Below are 22,134 nucleotides of genomic sequence, written 5' to 3' on the forward strand. Positions count from 1 at the left end.
TTGGGCAATGATAGTGACGAAATATTAACTTTTGGCGCGATTTTAGAATTTTTACTGAATTTATCTTGTGATCCATACGGAGTTTTCTTTTAATTCAATCCCTTGCATGCGGTTAATAGAATAGGAAAATAGAGTTTGCGTTTTAGACGCCTTTTTCCCAACCGACTATAACAAAAATCTGGCCCAAACCTACACTTGTAGTCACAAAATCACATATTAAATTATAGATATTCAAGTTACTGCGTTTTTGACTTATCGCGTTTACAGATTTCTGAAAATAGACAGACAGACAATCCAAGCCCCATCGGGTTTAATTCAAAATATGACAGATGTCTACATTATAGGTGTTAAATATATGCACCGAATTTTAAGTACAGTAGACTCCCGATTATCCGCGGGCGGGTTATCCGCGCCTGCTGCACTAAGTTTCTTTCTTTCTTTCTTTCTTTTTTTTTTTTTTTTTGCTTCCAAGCAAAGAGAAAATGCTTCCAAAGCAAGAAGCAAACACAAATGACTGATTTCTTCAAAAAGGTGTAGTTTTACAGTTATGCTTTTGTAATTACATAATACATTACAGTATTAAAGCAGTACATATGTATTCATTTTTCTGTGTATCCTTGACGCCTCTCGTAGGTACAAAGCACTTTTCTGTTTTCATTAACAAAATGCATTTCAGGTTAGTTTTGAGTGATATACTAAAATAGTAAGCGTTAGTTAAACATTTCCTGTTGTTTATTTTACGTTTCATTGTACATAAAATGATTTTTCAAAGTTGGAATGACTGTTTTCTCTTTTGCTATACCCGTTTTTAGTTTTTTTCGGATTATCCGCGATTTTTGTTATCCGCGGAGGCCGCGCCACCCAATTCCGCGGATAATCGGGAGTGTACTGTATATAATTTTCTTCGTTTTCGTGTTAACATATATTGGAACAGATGGACAAACAGACTTTCTCTGAACATATTTCGTTCAAAATTTTGTAGAAATCTTAATATTTAGTGTCAATACTATATACCAAATTACAAGCATCTAGCTCAAAGCATTTTTAAATTATTTCTGTCACAGACTAACAGACGGACATTATCCAAAAACGTATTTTCCGAACTGAGTTCTAAAGTGTAGAAATTCGTCAAAATCCCGAGTTCGAATTTTTTGACCATTATAATGCTTTCTCTATGTTTCGTATAGGAGAATGTAAAAGCAGTAATATTCATTTTAAGGTAGCTTGTATAATTGAAACAAATCTAATATGTTTTGATTAAAAGGGGAAAACGAAACAAAGTGATCATTGGTAGGAGTTTTGCGACTTCTTAATTAGTAAGTACAAGATACAATCTTTTTTTAAAGACATGTCAAGACATGCTCATTTCAAAAAGAATAGCATTCTTCAATGCTTTTCTCATAAAATATCTTCTGTGTTTCTTTCGACATTTGGGACTATTTAGTTTCCATGCTCAGATAGTTCCGATGCCGTTTTTTAAATTAATTTCATGGAAATAAAAGGAGCTTTATTTTCTTTTTCGCTTTTTTTTTTGTTTCATGGCAGGAATGGTGTTACAATTTCAGCCTATTCTGCATCTGCCATTTTCTGATTTCATATTATTCCATACCTGAAAAGCCTTGATTGAAAATTGTCTGGGGATTTTGTGAGATTTCATTAGCTTCATTTTCAATATGACAACGCGACCAAAGGTTTATAGCATATCCCGTGTGCGAAACTTCAACGTTGGAGAAATTTAATAGGGAACGCTGCAGATAATGAAGTATACAAAATTATATTCGGAATATCTTTTCTCAGATTTGTTATATCTGGTTTAAAGCAAAGATTATGGTACGATTATAACTTGTATTTCGAAAAATATTCAATTATTTGCTAAGTGAAGCCAATGAAAAAACAATGTCTTATAATCGTAGACAGTTACTCCGAACTGCAAGACCGGCGAATAATATTAACTAAATATTTCAGTTTGGCGTGGATCTAGCGTTTTTTAATGATTCTGGCGAGCGATTTTTGGCGATTAATAGTTCTCCAGAGGTTAATACTCAAACACCAGAAAATCGAATATGTGTTAGATGTTTTAGTTAAGACGTTTCATTGCCCGATCGATTGAAACTCGATTGACACAAAATATAGTTGTAATTTCAAATTTACTTTCTAAATTTCGTTCTAATTTAAGTCGCTGCGTTTTTGAGTTATCGCGCTTCAATGCGTGCAAAAATACAGACAGACAATCAACTCCTTTATGGATTTTGTTTCATTTTTAATACAAATCTATACTTTAGATGCTATATATATACTTTAAAGCCTATGTTTTAAATTCAATCAATCTAGTTCTTTTCGTTTTGTTGTTATCATGTTAATTTGTATTTGGACAGTTCGGACAGACTTCCGATGAATGAATTTCATTCAAAACTTTAAAGAAATCTATGCATTTAATATTAAGACCATTTACCAAATTTCATCCGTCAAGCTCAATGTATTTTTAAATTATCTTGCTTATAAATAGAGACAGGTATAATTCCAAAGATGTATTCGAATGTCTTTAGAGTTTCCAATTTTTAGACTATTAAAATTCTTTCTTTTTTTAAAAAAAAATAAAAAGGCCCCTATAAAATTATAACAACATGGTTTTTTTTTCCCAAAATAGGGTTGTTTCATGACCGAAATATATTTTTTGAAATGTAATTTATATAACGAGATATGAAATTTGTACAACAAATTTTTCTTTAACAATAGATAGAGCATTTAGTCTTGCGGTGTTTGTGAGTGATCAGATTATACTCTGAAAGACAAGCAGTGGTTGGAAGTCACGCTTATTGGCACTTCCTTACAAGTTCTTTTAAGTTTTTACATTTATTCTTATTTAATAAATGTATATATTTTCAATTTGTAATTTTTCAAAAATTTACTACCAATTGTTTTGGGAGACTCCTTAAATAAAACATGAATACAATCTTTGCAATTAGGAAGGGATGCTTAGAAACAGCTTAGATCTGTATGTAAAGGAACAAAATTTCCTTTTACTTGAAAGTATGAATGGTGACAATGAATCATGCGATTGGAGAAAGCTGATCATCGCAACTATCAGACGACTGCAAGAACGAATATTTTCTTTTCTTTCTTAGATACAATCTTTCATCCACAAAATAATATTGGACACTCATAAATGTTGAAATAAATGAACGTCATGGAAAGTCATGTTCCTTATCTTAATTTGGTGCAATATGATATCAATATACACCATTCCCTTACTAAATTACTTATGTCATCAAAATTCCAATCGTTTGCAAAGAATACTTCTAAAAAGTAGTGGATTCTACAAAGTCAAAACGTCTTACACTCCATTTCGGGTGTTAAATATTCAGCATTTTAATGGCATTAGTGTTAAATGACCAGAAATGAATGTTTGTGTATTGTTTATTAATGTCGCAGTTGGAGATCTAGTTTGATTATATATTTTGAAATATGCTTATTAGTAACTTTTATTTAACTTTTCTCGCTTCATATTTGTAAAGAAGTAATAAACTTTTATCGCTCATGCTCTACAATTTCGGTAAGTAATTGTAAAGCAAAAAGCATTACCCATGGAAAAGTTGTTACGACAATTTAAATTTCAAAATAGTATTTAGAAAATAACAATAGAAAATTATACCAAAAAAAAGAGCATTAAAACATTTTCGTTCCCTTTATACTTAAAAACATTTTTATAAAAATATATATCCAATATCATTACAATCGACTGAATCGATTTATCGAAATCAAGGTGCAAGTTTTCCAACGTTTGCTCGACACATATTTCCTGTTTAAATAAAAGGGCGTAAACATGGGAGAGCGATAACGCGGAGAGTTTAAACTCGAATCCGCGTCGACCAATATTTATCTTAGAGACCGTCATTTCGTCGGTTCGAGATAGATCAAGTAGGCAGTCGAAAAGATCGTGTAATCCAAAAATGAAGCACTTAGCGAAAGCGCGATAAACACAGATTTTCAATGACATCTCAGCCCTTACTTCAAATCAGAAGCGAAAACAGATATTATTTAATCTGCTTCTTTCGGTTATGATTTTATTTATATTTTATCATGGGTGACTCAGATTCCATTTCAAAATTATAGAAACTATTCTGGAATAAAAATCAGATATAAAATAATTCCGAATTTTTGTTTTCTCATATACACAGTATGGCAATCGTCAAAAAATTCGAACTGGAGATTTTTAACAAATGTCCACGCTTTAGATCACCCTGGGTTCGAAAAACACATTTTGAGCATTATGTCTGTCTGGCGGTTACAAAGATAACTAAAAATACTTGGAGCTAAACAGATGAGATTTGGTATACGGTCTTTACACCAATTTGGTAGATTTCTGTCATATTTTGAGCTATATTTTTTCCGCGGAAGTCTATCTTAACATAAGTTACCTAAGTGTAGACATCAATCAAAGTTTGAACCAAATCCAATAAGAGTTTTACCATCTGTCGGTTTGTACTTTCAGAAACATGTAAACGCGATAACGCATAAACACAGTGACTTAAATATATCAAATAAATTGTGACTACGACTGTAATTCTGTGTCAAATTTCCAGAGGTAAGAAGTGTCTGCAACAATTCGATTTTCGGATTCAGTTAGCCGCATGTCAGGGATTAATCGCCAAAATTACTCTACAAGGATCATATGATAACTTCATTAAAATACTAAATTCACACAAAAAGTTAACATTTTTCAACTATTGTATGCCAGTGATATGTAAGGCGTTCTCTGGAATAACTCTTTAATTAGAGAGAACGCGAGCAAATTTTGGGGAGACCACTGATATCACAGTCACATGTACATCTGGGCTGGAATAGCCTAGTTGGTAGGGCGTTGGATTCGCTTCCCTTGAATTGCGAGTTCGAAGCCGGCCCGTCGAAGAGTCTCCGTGTGTGTGGTGGCTGGCGCACGTTTAAATCTGTCGTGGTCACAAAGTCCTCCATGTCGACAGTTCCCGCCAATTGCTGTTGCGGCGGTCCGGTCATTCAGTTCTATGGTTTAAATCCGTGTGCCTTAGGGCGGGTCGGAGAGTTAGAAGGTTGATGTCGAGAGTAATACCACTGGGGGGGGGGTACTGGATCAAGGGTGATCTTTCTCTGATTGAGGTCTAAATTACGATCTGTGGATGAATGAATGAAATGCATGAATGAAGTCCGCCCTGTAAAAAGGGTTGTGACGTGTGTGTAGCTAAATTGTACTCTTGGCTCTAGATGGCGCTATTGAAAAAAAAAAAAAAGACGCTCACATGGCTTAAAAACACTGACTTCTAAAATCAGTGAGCTTGTCTATGGCAAGTGCCATTAGAACAGCATGTACATCTTCATATATTTTCGCTGATGAAGGAAAAAAAAAAAGAATAGGTTTTAAAAATATATTAAAAATAAAGTGATTGTTTCACTTTCTCGTACTGCATCATTCTGGTGTACGAATATCTATAGAAATCGTTTGGTAATCGTTCAAATATTCGATCTCGAGGCTCGTAGTTGGAATTATTGCGTTTATATGCATGCGAAAGTACAGAGTGACAGAGCAACATTTGGATAGATTTGGTTCAAAATTGAATGCAAAGCTACACTTCAGATGCTAAAACTATGTATGACACTTTGTCCTTCTAGTTTTTCAATTTTCGTAGTTACCATGTTCCCTGTAACCGAATAGGCCACAGACAGATTTCTAGAAAATAGATTTGTTGAAAATTTGTCAAAATTCAATAAATTTAGTACAAGGATTCTATACCAAATTTCCATCCCCCGTCCTACGGGACACCTCAGACATGGGAAAGTGTTCACGGAATAGTGGTTAATCCTCATTGTCCTTATGTGTATAGAAATGTTGTGATGTTGCTACTCCCTATCGATGACGTACCTCCTGCTGGAGGAGTTGTTCCGTGGCCGGTGATGGCTCTAAGGGCCCAATTTTAGTTCCCACCAATATAATTCCGGTTGTGAGGTCATTCAGATTCTTTCGTATGTCTTTAGACGGATCGGAGTAGTCAGCTGTGATGTCAAATTCCATATATCTAGCTCAAACAACTTTAAATTATCATGTTTACTGACAGACAGACATAATTGGAAAATTGTCTTTTATGGAGGTTCATCAAAATCACGAATTCGAATTTTTTGACTAGTAAAATATTTTTTCTTTGTATATTTCGTATATGAAAAAGTGAAAACAACCGTAATCTATCATTTGTCATTTATCTCATTTCGAAATTTTTCTTTCTCTTTTTTTTATCGATTGATGAAATAGAATCTTAGCATGAATTTCTTGAGAAAGTGAAGTAACGCATAGCATAGTTCGCTTTCTTCTTTTATTTTCTTCCACTAAAGAAAAGCGAAAAAATCCCAGACATGCGAAGAAATGCTCAGATATCAGAAAAAAGAGGCTCCCATAATAAAATTTGTGTGTGTGTTTAGGAGTTTAAAGCACTAGGTTTGGATTTTGGAATTCGAAACTTTCGCTAAGGCACAAATAATGATAATTTATTGCTGAAGATTTAAATGACGAAACCATTTTAGATGAAGTGGATTACATGAATGAAATTCGGTGTGAATTTTATTAAAAAGATGTATCATCTTTCATTAAAAAGACTGTCAGAGAAATTAAGCCTTGTCATTAAGAAAGTAATATTAAAGTGTTATTTTTAAGCCACAGTTCAAATAATTTAATATATTTTAAAGAAAACTCTGTGGTTAATTATACAGTGCTTAATTCTTTTGTCAGATCTCATGAATATTAATTATATTTACCACAAGTAACGAATGGAATTTTGAATTAGATTTGTGTCTTAAAAATATTAAAATTTAAATTCGAATAGTTTTCAGGATAGAGCAGACTAGATTTTCTATCTGGAGAATAATTCCTTACAATAATTTTTCTAGATAAGTCATATTACAGTAATATGTCTTTTAAGAAGTTGACAGAAAAATTTCCCCTTTATAAGCGCAGGATTTCGCAAATCAATCGGTAATATTAAGGAAATGCAAATTTGCAGCTCGATTTACATATTGTGATTTATATTATAAGTAGAAATCTTTATTACAGCATATTTAAACTTTTTTTGAAGAGATAAAAATTATAGATAGATGGAATTTTGCCACAAAATAAAGTACGAAATGTCAAGTTCATGAGGTAGATAGCTTTGAAGGATTTTCATATCAAAAGAATATTTTCAATAAATGTATAGTTTCACTGTCAAAAATCTCTTAGCAATACCATATCTCAGATCTAAATATTTGAGCTGACGGAACTGTAGAAATATTTGTCTGAATATCTGAATGGATTACATAACGTCTGTTCAATTTTTTCAAGAGGTAAAAAGTTTAAAAATGGATAAAAATGAATAATGATGCAGCATCAGAAATGTTATTTGTACAAAGCAGATAGCAAAGATTGTAGATCATGAAGCAGCTGGGTAAGGACAAGAGATGGCGACCAAAATAAGGATTGACCAATTTTAATCAGGGCCTTTGTCAACATTAAAACGTACCATTCTGACAAAAGTGACAATAGGATTTATGGTAATATAAACTGTACACGATCGTCTGACCTGCCTGCACTGGTTACTTTTTCTGGAGTCATCTAAAAACTGTGGTTACTTCATGTACTTGGGATTGCTGAAAATATTGTGGAATGCATAGATCTCCGTAGTTGCCACACATGTTGAAGATATGGTGGTATATATTCCAGAATGCTTATTATTCTATGCATTAATGATAGCAGAGTTGTCATTAAATAGGTCCTTGGAGCAGCTCTCACTACCTCGATTCTGATGGCTTCTTTAAAATTACAAGCATAATTTCTGAAAACGATACATCAAGTAAGAGTTTTAGTTCGTTTCTACCGATATTTCTTCTTTTAACTTGTCGTCAGTTAGTTTTAGGAACTATGAACAGCAGATGTCCATCTTTGGCAAATCAATTTCGTCAGCTCTAATAGGATGCTTGATAGGGAAGTAAAATATCAGATGATTTAATGCATCATGAGCTTGATAATATGTTTTCTGCCAATGGCATTGTACCCGAAAGTCTTACAAGGAAAAAAGAAGAAGAAGATGTTGAAGCCTAGACATTTCATGAAAGTTGGTCAACAGCATGGATAAAATTTTGCCATAAACCATCCAATGGCTATTCATCATGCTTTAGGGTACGAACCCATATTTCTCTCAAGAGTTATTGAATGTTCAACACGAAGTAAGACGAAGTCATTACCATTGTGTGGTAAGAATGCCTGTAGGCTAGTTTTTAAATAATCCTTAAATAGGCATTATTTATTGAAATTGGGTACAGTTCTGAAATGAATCATTAGTCAAGGAATATCAGCGTGTGTGAAAAGCAAAGTCCCTCTTTTCAGTTAAATCTCTTCCGATGCTTAATTCCATGAAAATTATCTTCTAGATGATAATAAGTTCTTGCTTTTGATGCCATGAGAGCAAAAAATAAAACTTTAAACAAACCTCAGCGATAATAAATTTCAGTACAGATAAATCCCGGGACAAAAAGCAATCCTTTTGAGAAAAAGGATATAAAGGAATTTTTCAAAACTTTTTCTTGCTTTCAGTATGCTAAAATCTGAAGAGAGCGATCAAGAAATCTTCTGTAGTTTTTTTTTGTTACAGATCTGAATTACTAAAACACTTTGCTAAATTGCTCCATATTGATTATTGATCATTGCATCTAAAAACAGGTCATTTTGTTTCAAAAGTATTTATATTTATTCGTGATACTATCTTCCTAATTGTGTACTGTCTCACACTTCTTCCCTCTTTGGTGTTTTTTTTTTTTAATTGATAGAAACAAAACTCCTTTGCTAGGTGTCGCGTAAGCGATTTAATTTAAACAACTCAACTTAATGACATCTGGAAAAAAAGCAAACGACAATTTAAGGAAATTCTTCCAGAACTTTTTTTTTTTTGTAAATATTAGTTTCATTAAAATTTTTACTTTTTAAATCTTAAAATTCTTACCTATTACCATGTGAGAACAGGATGTTGTTTTTTTAGAAGGTTTTGTAGCTCGAAATCGCGTAGACAATGAATAAAGCATGAATGGCAATTTTTATCATCATCTTTTAATCGCATATATTCTTTTACCTGCTTTTACCAGTATTGCATTATTATTATGTATGCTTCTTTGAAAGCACATGCGTTTTTAAAAGCTTGACGTAGAACTATGATATCATAGTTGTTATTTTCATGGAATACAATTTTTTTCGGAGGAAATTAAATAAATTAATTTTTATAATACGTTAAAAAACACTCGCGTTTAATAACAGTTTTAATAAAAGTATTTTCTCTTTCATCTAATGGGGAAGTATCATGTCATTCATTCTTAAGTGGGAAACATTGAAAGATTTGACTCCTATTCTAAGATTAATCCATTATGAAACTGTTTTATGATCTCAGAAATTAGAAAATAGCAATTTGTGTTTGCAAAAATATTGTTTTCATAAAAATTCTATATAAATTACTATGTTTAAAAATTTATTGGTATATATTTAATCATTTGGAAATCGCATTGCGACGAAAACGCTCGTTATTCAGCTTCGAAACGTGGCATTCCTTTTTGTGAGAAAATGGTGTTATTTTGGTTAGGGAGTTTTGAAGCTCGAAATCCCGTAGACAATAAATAAAGCATAAATGGCAATTTCCATTTTAAATTTTTTCTTGGTTGGCAAAAAAGTTTTGTAGTTCACTTTGGAACTCTCTTAAACCGGTTTAAACTAGTTAATTGCTTAAATTAGATAAGACAAATAATGACTCAAAAATAATAATATTCTCACATGATAACTTGAAATTTACGATCGTTAATTTCATTCATTAAAAGGATTCATTTTTTATTATTAATTCAAAATTTTCTTACAAATGTGTGCGTTATTTTGTCACACGAGCAAATTTGCTTGGTTTCATATCAGTTTTACGGATTAAAAGAATATGATGTTCCAACATTTTGGTAATCTGAGAAGTTTTATTTATAGTATTTTTGCCGATACTAAATACCGATGCAATAGCTAGTAAAGCTATGACATTCTACGGCATTTGAATCCTTTTTGAAATTAGAAATGTAATCGGCTTGCCTTCATAACCAGTTTTTTTTTCGAATTGAAGCAATTCAACTTGCAAATGTTTACATATATAATAAACATATAATCAATATATCTCACAATTTCGTGTAGAAAAAGTACAAATTCCTTCGATGTTGTTGGATTGAAAATAATTAGTTTATCGAAAAGCTTCCGATTCTAACCTAATTATTTAAGGTTATATTTCCGATTCTAACCTAATTATTTAAGGTTATATTTCCGATTTAATCACATTCAGTAATTTATAATATTGATTAAAGTATTCATTTTGGAATATTTCAATAATTTATTTTCTCACGTTTATTTTTTGATTTCAAAATTCATCTGATCACTCACGCTTTTAAAATCATGACACTTATGGTAATTAACAACTTTTTCCTCGTTTCACTGTGTTTTGCAATTATATATACAACATTTTCATATTAAATATTTAAGAAACCAAAATTTGTTAGAAGGCGTATAAAAAAAAGAAAAAAAAACTCATTTGATGGGTGGATTAAAAATTTATAGAAAAAAATATTTCCAAATATAATTACTCTTAATATTTCCTAACGTACTTTTTAAGTGAAATAAATGACAAGAATAAGAAATTTTAATTGATAATTTACACCTCAGTTTAAAAACTTTTTTTTTGCTTATATTCTGTGTGAATAATCACGAAATTGCTTTTACCTTATTGATCAAAAAAAGAAAGTTTAAGGAATGACACAACAACACATAATTAATTAAAATTTTTAATTCTAGAAGTTCTTTAAAATCTGTGCTAATTAACATCCTTTCAATAAGTAAACATTTTTGTTTCGGAATTTACGTGTGAAAAATGATTTCATCAAAATTCTTATACATTAAACCTGTTTTATCTCGTCATAAATATAAGCCTTTTAGTTAAAATTTCATGAAAAGAATGCTTCCAAATTCTACACTTAAACGTGCATATGCGTAAAAAATAAAAGTATCAACTGTGGGGGAATCTTTTATTTTATTATTATATTTATTTATATTCATTATATTCACGAAAAAATATAAAGTTTCGTTGCTTATTTATCTGTCTGGCATATTATTTTAACTCATTTCAGTTACCTAATGCATAAGTTCAAACGATTTCTGTTTAAGAAAAATAAGAGAAAACTGCAATCATTTCGAAGCGTCGGAAAAAAGAAAATATTGTTTGTTTAAAATATCTTTTTCAAAAAATGTTGTTTCGTTTAGAATAGCAAAATAATTTTACATTTCCTATTCAGATAAGTAAGCTCGTCATTTTTAAGTCGATATGAAAATACATTCTTCAATATTGCATAAGTGCGAAATAAGTTGATTAGTTTGAAGATTTGAAGTGGATCTTGTTCACCGCATTTTAAATTAAATTCTCGAAATACCAGAGGAATACTTGCAAAGAAAATATTTTCTTAGATTCTAATAGCATCGCCAAATAATAGCGGCTTCTTTATTATCGGTATTGATTTTTGGCAGCACAGAGTTTTATTTTCCGGAATAACAATGAAACTAATCGGAGAGTTTGTGTTCAATTACCAAGGAAAATAATTAATTACATTGTAAAAATGATAAAAAAGTAAACTGTTTTAAATTTAATATTTTTTTTTATAAATATTGAGTTATTGTTTTTAAAGCAAAATTAAAATATTCATATTTTTTATACATGCATTGCGTTTTATTTAAATGTCTTATTTTTAATTCCATTTTCAACATAATGATTTATGAAATTCTCAACATTCGAAAGCGTATAGAATAAAAATATTAATCAGGATTCGATTTTCATACAAAATGCTTTTATAATTTATTTTATGTTGACTAACTTTACTTTTTATTCACTAACTTTAACTTTTATTCTAACTTTATTCACTAAATTTTTTTATTTATTTAAAGATGATAAATAAAACATGATAAAATTCCGATGATATCTAATAATACATGATAAAATTCCAAAGAATTTCTTGGGAACTTTATCATATATTATTTAAGTAATTTTGTGTTAAAAAAATTCATATTTCTCTTTTATTAATAATACCAATTGAAAACTAAATAATTTAATCCATAATGTACGATGATTAATATTGTATGCTACTGCAGATACTTCTTTTATCGTCTGTCAAGGTTTTTATATACTAAAGAAATGCTTACACACTTGTTTCCATATGTCAGTATGACGTTTTATGAATAAGTAGTAGTAGTATCTTCAAAATTAGCAACTAGTAAAGAATTGTAACATTTTATTCAAAAGACACATTGGAGCGCAAGCCAAATGAACACTAACCGGAATTCGAGAATCCTTTGTAGTTTCTTATTAATCAAATTAGAAAATTTAATGCAAAATTTATCAAAAAAGCAGCATAACACTAAAGATAATAATAACAGTAGAGATAGACGAAAATAATGCATACACCATCGTGTACATCATGAATGTATAACTTTTATATTGCTTTAAATCAAATATATTCTGTTATATTCAGATACACTTCTAAAAAAATACAGAAATTGAAAAAAAAATATTCTTTTCAGTTGTTGATAGATTGTAATTTAAAGAAATTTAGTTTATTTCACTAAAAACTAATTTTTAGCTCATGGCTTTAAGCATTCTTATCAGAAAGTGGATGGGTTTAAACACAGATTTTTTTAGAGTTATTCATGCTAAGTTTCGAGCAGTAAAAACTCTTTTGTGAGAATGCATTTCATTTCAGAGGTTTTCTGCTTTTAACAGTCTGGGTTCAGAAACTATTACATTGGTATGCCAAGCTTAAGCAACAATGTAATCTTTAATTAGGCAGCTATTTAATTGTAAAAAAACATTGCGATTAGTTTAATGAATTCTTGGTTCAGAAGAAAGGAGATTCGTATGTAAATATCAAACCAAAGTATAGATTCTGTCCTGTAACAAAGCATACTGAACCAATACCAACGTAAGATCAAGCGGCAACCAGCTCTGATCTACGAAATACGCTGGCAAAGTGAAGTCACATCCGAATAACCCAAGCCTTACCTCTGTCTTTATTTCCCAATGCTATGTAGTTTATCAGAAATATCAGATCATAGATAATGTTTAGGTACTTAGTGCAAGACTATCATTAAAAGAAAGTCATAAATATGCATTAAAAATACCTGTTGCAAGTTCAATTAAGTTTGATTTCAGTATGAATAAAATAAATCATCTAGTTGATTTCAAAATGTGGGAGAATAACCGGCAAACCTGACGAGAAATCTATACTTATATAAAGCTCAATATGTGTGTGTGTGTGTTGGAACTCTACAGGCCAGGCCATTTAACCTACAGCTACCAAATTTGGTACATGCATAACTTAGAGGTCGGGAATGTGCACATGGGGTCCCTTTTGTGAATTTTTAATTAGAATTTTAATTATTAATTAAAAACTAACTTTCCCGCCAAAAAAATTCTTCCATTTTCCCCACCGCCAAATGAGTAAGGCTTCAGTTTTTTTTCTTTCCCAACAGTAATGAGGCTAGGGTTAACATTTTTCAGCCGATTATTTCAAACGATTCTGTTTATTTTCTTAATGTTTGATGCATTTAAAATTAAACATTGCTAATTAATCGATCTTTCAGATTCATTCTGAAGTACTTTTGAATTAAAATAACACAGAATAAAGCAAATTAAAAATGTCTAATCTGCATAGCGTTACCCCAACTGGCGTAGAAAAATTCACGCATTTGCGTTACCGTAACTGGCGTTGAAAATTCACGCATGCGCATTGTGTTCTGATTGTTGACAATATTATTCACGGATGATTCTTGATTTAAATTATTTTTAGGTAAGTTGCATGCTTTTGTAATTAAATTGTATTTATGTTAGTTACATACTTTTTGTATATGCTTATAGTTGTAAGTACATCGTTTTGTAAGTAGTTTTTTAAACCTGTTTTCGACCAATTATTTTAAACGATTCATTTTATTTTCTTAGTGTTTGATGCATTTAAAATGAAACATTGTTAATGAATCAATCTGTTCTTGATGAATCTGAAAAAATTTGGTTGACACATTCTTGAGATATTACATAAATTAAGAAAGATATTCTTTAGTGCCCACAAAGTTTAAACGCTCAGTGACTCTATTATCATTAATCATATTATTAAAAAAATGCTTTGTTTCAGTAAAAAATATTATTATATTAATTGCAGATTAATTCTTTCCACTTTAATTTAAAGCATAAATTCTACGGGAGCTAACAGACAATTAGAGAGATACATATTACGTTATGACTGAAGGCCTTATAATATTTTGAGTGAATTATATGACTATCAAAATTTGAAGTTTTAAAATATTTTGATGAAGAATCTATTAAAGTAGGAATTGCGTAAAATATTTAATTATTAAAATTTAAACGAACATTAAGATTGGCGAACCGGCTGGTCGCCAAAGGCGGCTAGTATAATATAAAGTGCTTTCCTACAATTAATGAATTTGAAACCGATGAAAGTGTTGTTTCACGAGCTTGACAGACTTCTCAGATCATCAGTACTGAGGTAAGTATGGTTGTTGGTGTTCGACCACGAAACACAACGGCATCGGATGACAGATAACCGATATATTATCCTACAAACGAAAAGAAATCCGTACCAGACAGCGGAAAACACTGCTAAACGGCAACGCCTGGTTGACCCTATTGTTGATGAGATGCTTCCATAAAGCTGGCCTATTTACCTGAAATCCTGAACTCTGTAACTTATTGACAGCTGTCCATCATTCAGGAAATACAAAAACTGGACATCGCATCAATGGAATCGCGTCCTCTTTATAAATCTTTTCAGTGTCACAAATAATTCTTGGTGACCACTGATATGACGAAAGGTGGATAAATAGTTTTAATTAATTATCACCAGGGAAAGAAATAGCTACGATGGTCCTGGTAGGATTGTCTGAGGTGAAATTATAATAAAAGGCGGAATGAAGTCTTCAATTTTAAAATAAGTATTGTTACATGATATCGCTAACATCAGTAAGTGGTCTATCTCTGCGCATGAGTCTGTTTCGAGGTACCACTGGTACAGGTTTTATTTTTATGTCCGATAAAGTTAGACCATATTGTGTTCGTGGCTTAGAGGAGCCTCCAAAAATGAAAATATTACTAAAATAGATTAGATATATTTCTCTCTTCATTTATATTCCATTGAATATGTTTGGGCTGCTTTGGGGACACGTCTTTCGGAATTATTAGATCCGCTGAAGAACACTTAGTTACTGAAACAGATATTTGTTGAGGATTGGGAATTTTGACAAATATTAAATAATCTAGAGCTGATTATGAAGAGATGTGCCAAGCAACCATTGCAATTAAGGGGGACCATGTCACTTACTGAGATATATATGTTAACTGTTCTCTATCATGTGCAAGCAATCATTTGCATCAATGTAACATTTTAGATGAGGACTTTTCTTTTTTATTTCGTACTATATGCAGTCTGTATATTTTTGTGTTTTCGTCATCCTTAAAATATAAAATAGTAATAAATATATCCTTAAAATATTTCAGCTTTTCTATATGATTACTTGCAAAGTTAAAGCAAAAAAGTAGCCAATTGTAAATCAGTCTTGAAATCACAAATTGTTTGATAAAATGGAAATAAAAATGTATCTTTCGATGTTATCTTAGTGAATCAAAATGTTTTTTTTTATATCTATTATAAAGTTCCTATCTATTATATTTTCCAAACTACAATGTGTAATGGACAAAAATGTGTTTTTTAAATTAAAAAGTGAAGCAAAAGTGGGATTTCTTATTCTTATTTAAATCATATGCAAGTCTGGATTTAAAAAGGATCTGATTTTTTATTTTATAGCTGCTACCATTTTTTTAAAGGATTTTTTTTTCTTGATTAAAAAAATGACTAACATTTGAAATCCTAAGACTGAAATTATTTGAAGTGAAAATTTTAATAGAAACATTTGTTAAATAAATTTTTTTTACTTATAAAAGTATTTATTGAGACAGAAATTTTTTATAAATCTTTTTTGAAAAAGATTTTTAAAAGATTAGAAGTCAGAAATTATAAAAAATGTGTAGTTATTTAAGAAACATTTTTTTAAAAAAACAAATACACTTAGCATGAAGATTAGAACTTAAAAAAACAACAGCATTTATTCATCATTCATAACTAACTAGAATTTAATCGTATACCGTCAATTAATATAGGAAGTCATTAGATATCTCCCCACTGCCCAATGAACCAAAAATAAAATCATACGGCATAACCAACATCAACATTCGATAAACTTTCCCCAAAGTTAATAGGTTGGAGAACGCGATGTAGCTAAAATTAGAAATTCTTATTACTCCTCTTTTAAGTTTCGTATTTACTATATTGCATTTCAAATGAGAAAAGAAATCTCCCTTTTCCGAAACACAAGCCCTAAGAAAATACCGAAGTACATTACATTAAGACGAGCACATTCGTGCATCGATACCAAGAGAGATAGCGAGGTGAGTGTGTCAAATGGGTAATTCGTGTGATGGAAGCCTCGCGCGTAAATAATTTCTTCTCCCTTCTCTTCAGCTGATGCATGCGGTTGGGCGAATGGAGTGCCGCGAGATTACGAAATCGGAAGAGAGAAAGCGAGAGAGAAAATGAGAGATGAAAATCATTCAGTGTGAGCCGCGACCATGCTGCGGACGGTACTGCTGAGCTTTCTCCTCCTCTTGCCCCTCGGCACTCTCGGTGAGTCCACGGATTTATCATCTTTCTCTCTTTCACATCTCTGGAACATTTTTCAAATGAAAACAGAAAGGCGGACGATTTAATATTTTATAACTGCAACCGTTCTTGAAAAGGATTCTTTTTCTTATATCCCTCCAAAAAATTAATGTTGGGAATTATTGAAACTGAAATTAGTTGAAAGTTGTAGCGCAGACGATTTTGTATTTCAAAACTGTAATCATGCTCTGAATTAATTCTAATTTATAATAAAAAGTATAAAGGTGGAAATTTGCAGCTTTATATGAATTATTGAAACTGAAATTAGTTGAAAGTTCTAGCGCAGACGATTTTGTATTTCATAACTGTAACCAATCTCTGAAATGATTCTAATTCTTAATAAAAAGTTTAAATGTGGAAATTTACAGCTTTAAATGAGAAGTTATTATCAGACGATTTTAATACTATTCTGCAAACGATCTTTAAAATAGTTCGTATTTAATTATAAGCGACTTAAAGATTGCAATATATTAAATTTGAATAATTTAAAAAATAAAGTGGAGACAACTTTCTTTTTCTTTTTGCGATTGCTATTAAAAATTATTTGTTTTTTAATAAAGAATTGACAGTAGTAAATTTGCTTTATTTAAAATGCAAGTTTGCATTTAAATAATTATCAAAGTAATTTTAAAGAAAAAAATAATGAAGAAATAACGCCTATCAGTAAATTATAAGACACGACATTTTTTTTAAAAACAAAATGCGGAAAATAATGAACATTCCTCTTCTCGAAAAATTTCAGCGATTTTGCCAGTTTTACCATTTTTGCACCTCTAAAGAAAAAGAATTCAGGAAGTTCAGCTCCAGTAATTCGTTACCTGAAAGGGATCATTAAAATTCTTCCAGTCTTTAAAAAAATTTTAAGGCCGAAAATTTTTAACATTAATCAATCTAAAAAAAATATTTCAAAGTTTGGAAGCAGACGATTAGATATTTTATAACGGCATATGTTTTTTTAAATGATTCGTTCTTTTTTTAAATTCTTTTTATGAATAAAAAATCTAAATACTGGAATTTTTTTATATTTAAGGTTTTTAAAGTATCGAAAAGTAACATTAGAAAAATACAGCACCTATAAGATAACTATTTGGCTTTATCTTTTTATAAAATACCAAAGAGTAATCAACACGTCTTCCCCACTTTGATGACTCTGTAGATTTATCATTTTAGAAAAATTAGAATTATTTAAGAATTCGAGAAGATGCGATTTTGTATTTCATAGCCGCAACTTAAAAAATAATCGGAAATGTGCATTATTTAATGGTTGGACTATTTAAAAATTGAATATCGCAGATGATATGGTTACTTATTAGCGTATTCATTTTTGGAAACGATTGTATTTAATTATAGAGATTTTAATTATCATATTTAAAGTAATTGATTTCTAAATCCTTTTTAAGAAATTGTAAAGATTATTATATTATCATTATTATAAAAGATTATTTTTTCGAGATAGCTTTTTAAAGTTAAAAAAAAAATTCTCTCTCAGTAAATGAAGATTTATCATTTTCCACCACATTTTATTAAACATAGCGAAAGAAGGATACTTTGAAAATCGAAGTGCAGACGATTTTATAGTTGTAACTGCAACCGTTATTTCATGAATATAAAATTAAATTGGAAATAATAATTTGTAATACATAAAATTTGAATTTATTACGAAAATAGCAATGGCTAATTTAATAAGATGGCATTAAGAAATAAAAATATATTTAAAAGTAAGTTATATAAAATGCGCTTTGTGAAGTTAAAAAAAAACCCATGAAAAGTACCTTAGTAACTTGAGCATTAACTTTAATGAAAAGTAAGAAATGCTTCAGATGATGATATCAAAAGGAATTCAGCTGATCGTGCCAGATAAAGTGATTACAAATTACAAACTATTTTTAAAGAATGTTCCGATAAGAATTTTGAGATTTAACTAATTAATTACTGTAAAGTATTAAAGTAGTATGTAAACATGAATTTACACTTTTATCAATCGTTTGGAATTACCCTCCCCCAAAAACAAAAGTGTATAATTTAATTCTTAGTATTCAGAAAGATTCGAAAAGAAATATATTAATGACGACTGTATGTTCGATACTTTAAAACGGATAAATGAAAATTATGAAAGCAAAAAATCATAAATACATTAATGTATTCGGAATGTCTTGATCACAAGAAAAATTATTTATGTTTTGTTAAAATTCGACTGTTAGTTTAGTTTTAGAAAGTACCAAAAAGGGAATCTGCTTTTTCAATATTTGAATAAATTGTAAATGATAAATTTAACCGTTATAGTATGCAATCAATTTTTCTAATATTCCAGAAAGAAAAAAATTTATTGAAATAAAATTAATTACAATAATTTAAATCTTTCTATGCTTTTAATATGTTTTAGATGCACTCACTATATTTACAATTTTATGCAGTAATTAGATATTAGCAATTTTATATTCTGATTATATTTATAAGCTAATCAGAAAATGGAAAAATTTCTAAATTTACAAGAATCAAGCAAAGAATTTATATTTCTTATCTTCCCATTTCATTTTTTTCGTCTCATTTTTCGAATTCGCGCGAAAATGGTTTATGTGAGAAGAAAAATAGGCAATTATTAAGCATTTCAAAAATGCGATTGCCTAATGAAAAAGTGAAATATCAATGACTTCATTTTGAAACATAAAACTAAAAAACGGTTTTTTAAAACATTAATGTAAATGAGTTAGAAAAGTCACATTTCTTTTCATTTATTAACAACCAGAACATTTCAATTTTTTACAAGCATCGAATTTACTCTCAAATAAATATTTATTTGAGATTAAGGAGAAAGTTATGAAATAAATCAATTTGTTAATTAAGTAGTTCCAAATTTTATTTAAAAAGTAATTAATACATTTAAATATAATTTAATTTTAACATCTGTTATTAATATTTTAATCCAAAGCACTATACATTTATTACTGAAATGATTAAATTTCATCAGGTTTATTCTGTCAATTTCAGATGGGCTAATTCATATATCAAGCTACCAACCAATGATGCGTTTGCTCTTAGTATACTTTATATTTGAGACTTTACTGACTATACTTTAAAAATAAGTACTTAATATTTTATTATTGTATTTCCTCCGTATTATCACCCTACATTCTGGGAAATAAAATGCCAAATTATCGTTATAAAAAACTTGCATCTTTTTCATTTTTAATTAGATAATATCAACTTTATCTATTGTTATTTTTTTAAGTGTGAGTGTTTGTACCAAAGCATTTATGACTCTTCTGTCATTAATTGTGAAATTTGATGTACAAATAATCTATAATATTCCTCACCAGAACTTTAAACGGAAAAAAATTATATTTAAGATTTCTTCAGTGTAAAAATAAAAAAGTGTTTTATAAAATTTAAAATTATTTCTGATACAGAAATTCGAAATTATTTTTTTGGATGAATTGTTATAAAAATTGTTGAAACTCTGAATTTTGTTGAAATTTCATAGATTTTATTTCTGATATTTAAATAATGGTGATGCATATATGCATTAAAAATTACTTTTAAATTCTAAAGCAAATTTTTAATGCCAGTTAAAAAATAAGCAATTTTGTCAAATATAACTGATTCTAGAAGTGTTTGCAAAAAATATAATTTCATTGGGCTGGAGAAGAGAAAACAAAATGTTATTCTAAAATTTGAAAAGAATAAAAATTATCTTATTAAAAGTTATAGAAAGAATCATCTGAAAATAGAGAAATACATATTTTTTTAACATGCAAAAAAAGCGACATAAGGATATGACTGTGAAAGCCTTTACTTTAACTTCTGCAGTTTAATTATAAAAGCCGTTAAAATATCTTTATTAGAAGAAGTTAGAGGAAATAAAATGGAATGTTAGAATTTCTTATTTGCGTAACAATCAGTTTAATCTGAGCTAGTAATGAATTTTAACACAACTTTAAAACTTTTTAACAAACTCATCATCTTAATCTGATCCAATTGTTAAGACGCCTTTTTTAATGACGAATTCGACTAAGTTTGGAAAACTAGGTTAACCCAAGAGTATAAGATAAAAATGTTTGTTCTAGATAAAATTCCCGTTATTTAAACAAACATATATTTGAAATGACTACGACGGTTTTTTTATCTGTCGATAGCTCTTAAAATGAAAGTGTTATTAGAACTAATAGGTAAAGTTTTTGTATTATTATATTTCTCTAAAAATTATAAAAAAATTCTCTAGATTTTTTTTTTTGTGAAACGATTATAGTCATCGTCTATTTATTTATTTAATTATTTTCTTTTCATGTCAGTTAAAAACATATTTATGTTATGTAAGTTATTGGAAATAAATTTTAGTACAGTATTTTGATTAGTTAGTTTATTCCAAGCGAATTGCAATGAATTATTTTTATTTAGGAGAAAAATAGAAGCATTTTTATGCAATAATAGATGGCAACGATTAAGTAAAAAATGCAAACGATTTTCTGAAAAAATTTCTGAACTTTATATAACTCTCGAACGTTAGTTGAAACTTTTGAAAGAGTTTTGATTTTGTTCTGAAAAGAAAAGAAAGGGATAAAAAAAAAAGCCGAAATATTGCGTTCATTTCAGAATTCCTCATTTTTCAATCTAAATACGATCTTTCCAGTTGGATATATTCGGTCGATCAAATTGACTGCGACTTCAGAAATTGAAATATTGCTTTTGGGAGAAAAGTGTCTCATATTTCTTGAAGTGTCTTCAATCATAAATTTCAGATTCTTCAAAATGAATGGATTTGATTGTCATTCAAAATTTCAGATTTAATATTCGCGCTCCATTCTCTTTTAAAATTGACGCATCAAAACTGCCAAAGGTGCTATAAAAATAGATACGAAATTATTATGTTCTATAGTTCGATTGTTTAAACCTTATCGATATAAAATTTAATAATAAATTTCATTTAACTGGCTGGCAAGTATATAAAATAGAACCTCATAAATAAAATATGGTTAGATATTTTTTCAGTTGGAAACATCGAGACAGGAAATATAAAATATATTTGTTTTTGTTCTTTGAAAAATTCGTTTTTCTTCATTTTCCATTATTTGTTTAACTCTTGTTTTTTTAGCTCTTTCGTTATCTAATTTAATTTTAACTATTTTACCACATCCTGTAGGTTTATGTTATTTCCTTTTAAGAATATTACAGTTGAACAGTTGTAAATACAGTGGAATCTCTCATACACTGACTTATGTATCGTGAATTCGTATAATGCGTTGAAAACATTGCAATTAGCATTCATCTGAAGAGGTAAACCGTCAAGTATTATGCATAAAATAAATTATG

At 29.5% G+C, this 22,134-nt stretch overlaps 1 protein-coding gene across 1 annotated transcript in view; it reads left to right on the plus strand.

Moving 5' to 3' along the window:
* The first annotated feature begins 16,631 nt into the window (after positions 1-16,631).
* LOC129962970 (carbonic anhydrase 2-like) overlaps positions 16,632-22,134 on the plus strand; it is a 140,524-nt gene continuing 135,021 nt past the window's right edge. Inside the window, exon 1 of the mRNA XM_056076976.1 lies at positions 16,632-16,791. Coding sequence (XP_055932951.1) covers positions 16,737-16,791 — 55 coding nt within the window. The 5' untranslated portion in view covers positions 16,632-16,736. The remainder of the gene's footprint in view (positions 16,792-22,134) is intronic.

The sequence above is a fragment of the Argiope bruennichi genome, chromosome 1 (genome assembly GCF_947563725.1).
Source record: "Argiope bruennichi chromosome 1, qqArgBrue1.1, whole genome shotgun sequence".
Taxonomy (NCBI): domain Eukaryota; kingdom Metazoa; phylum Arthropoda; class Arachnida; order Araneae; family Araneidae; genus Argiope; species Argiope bruennichi.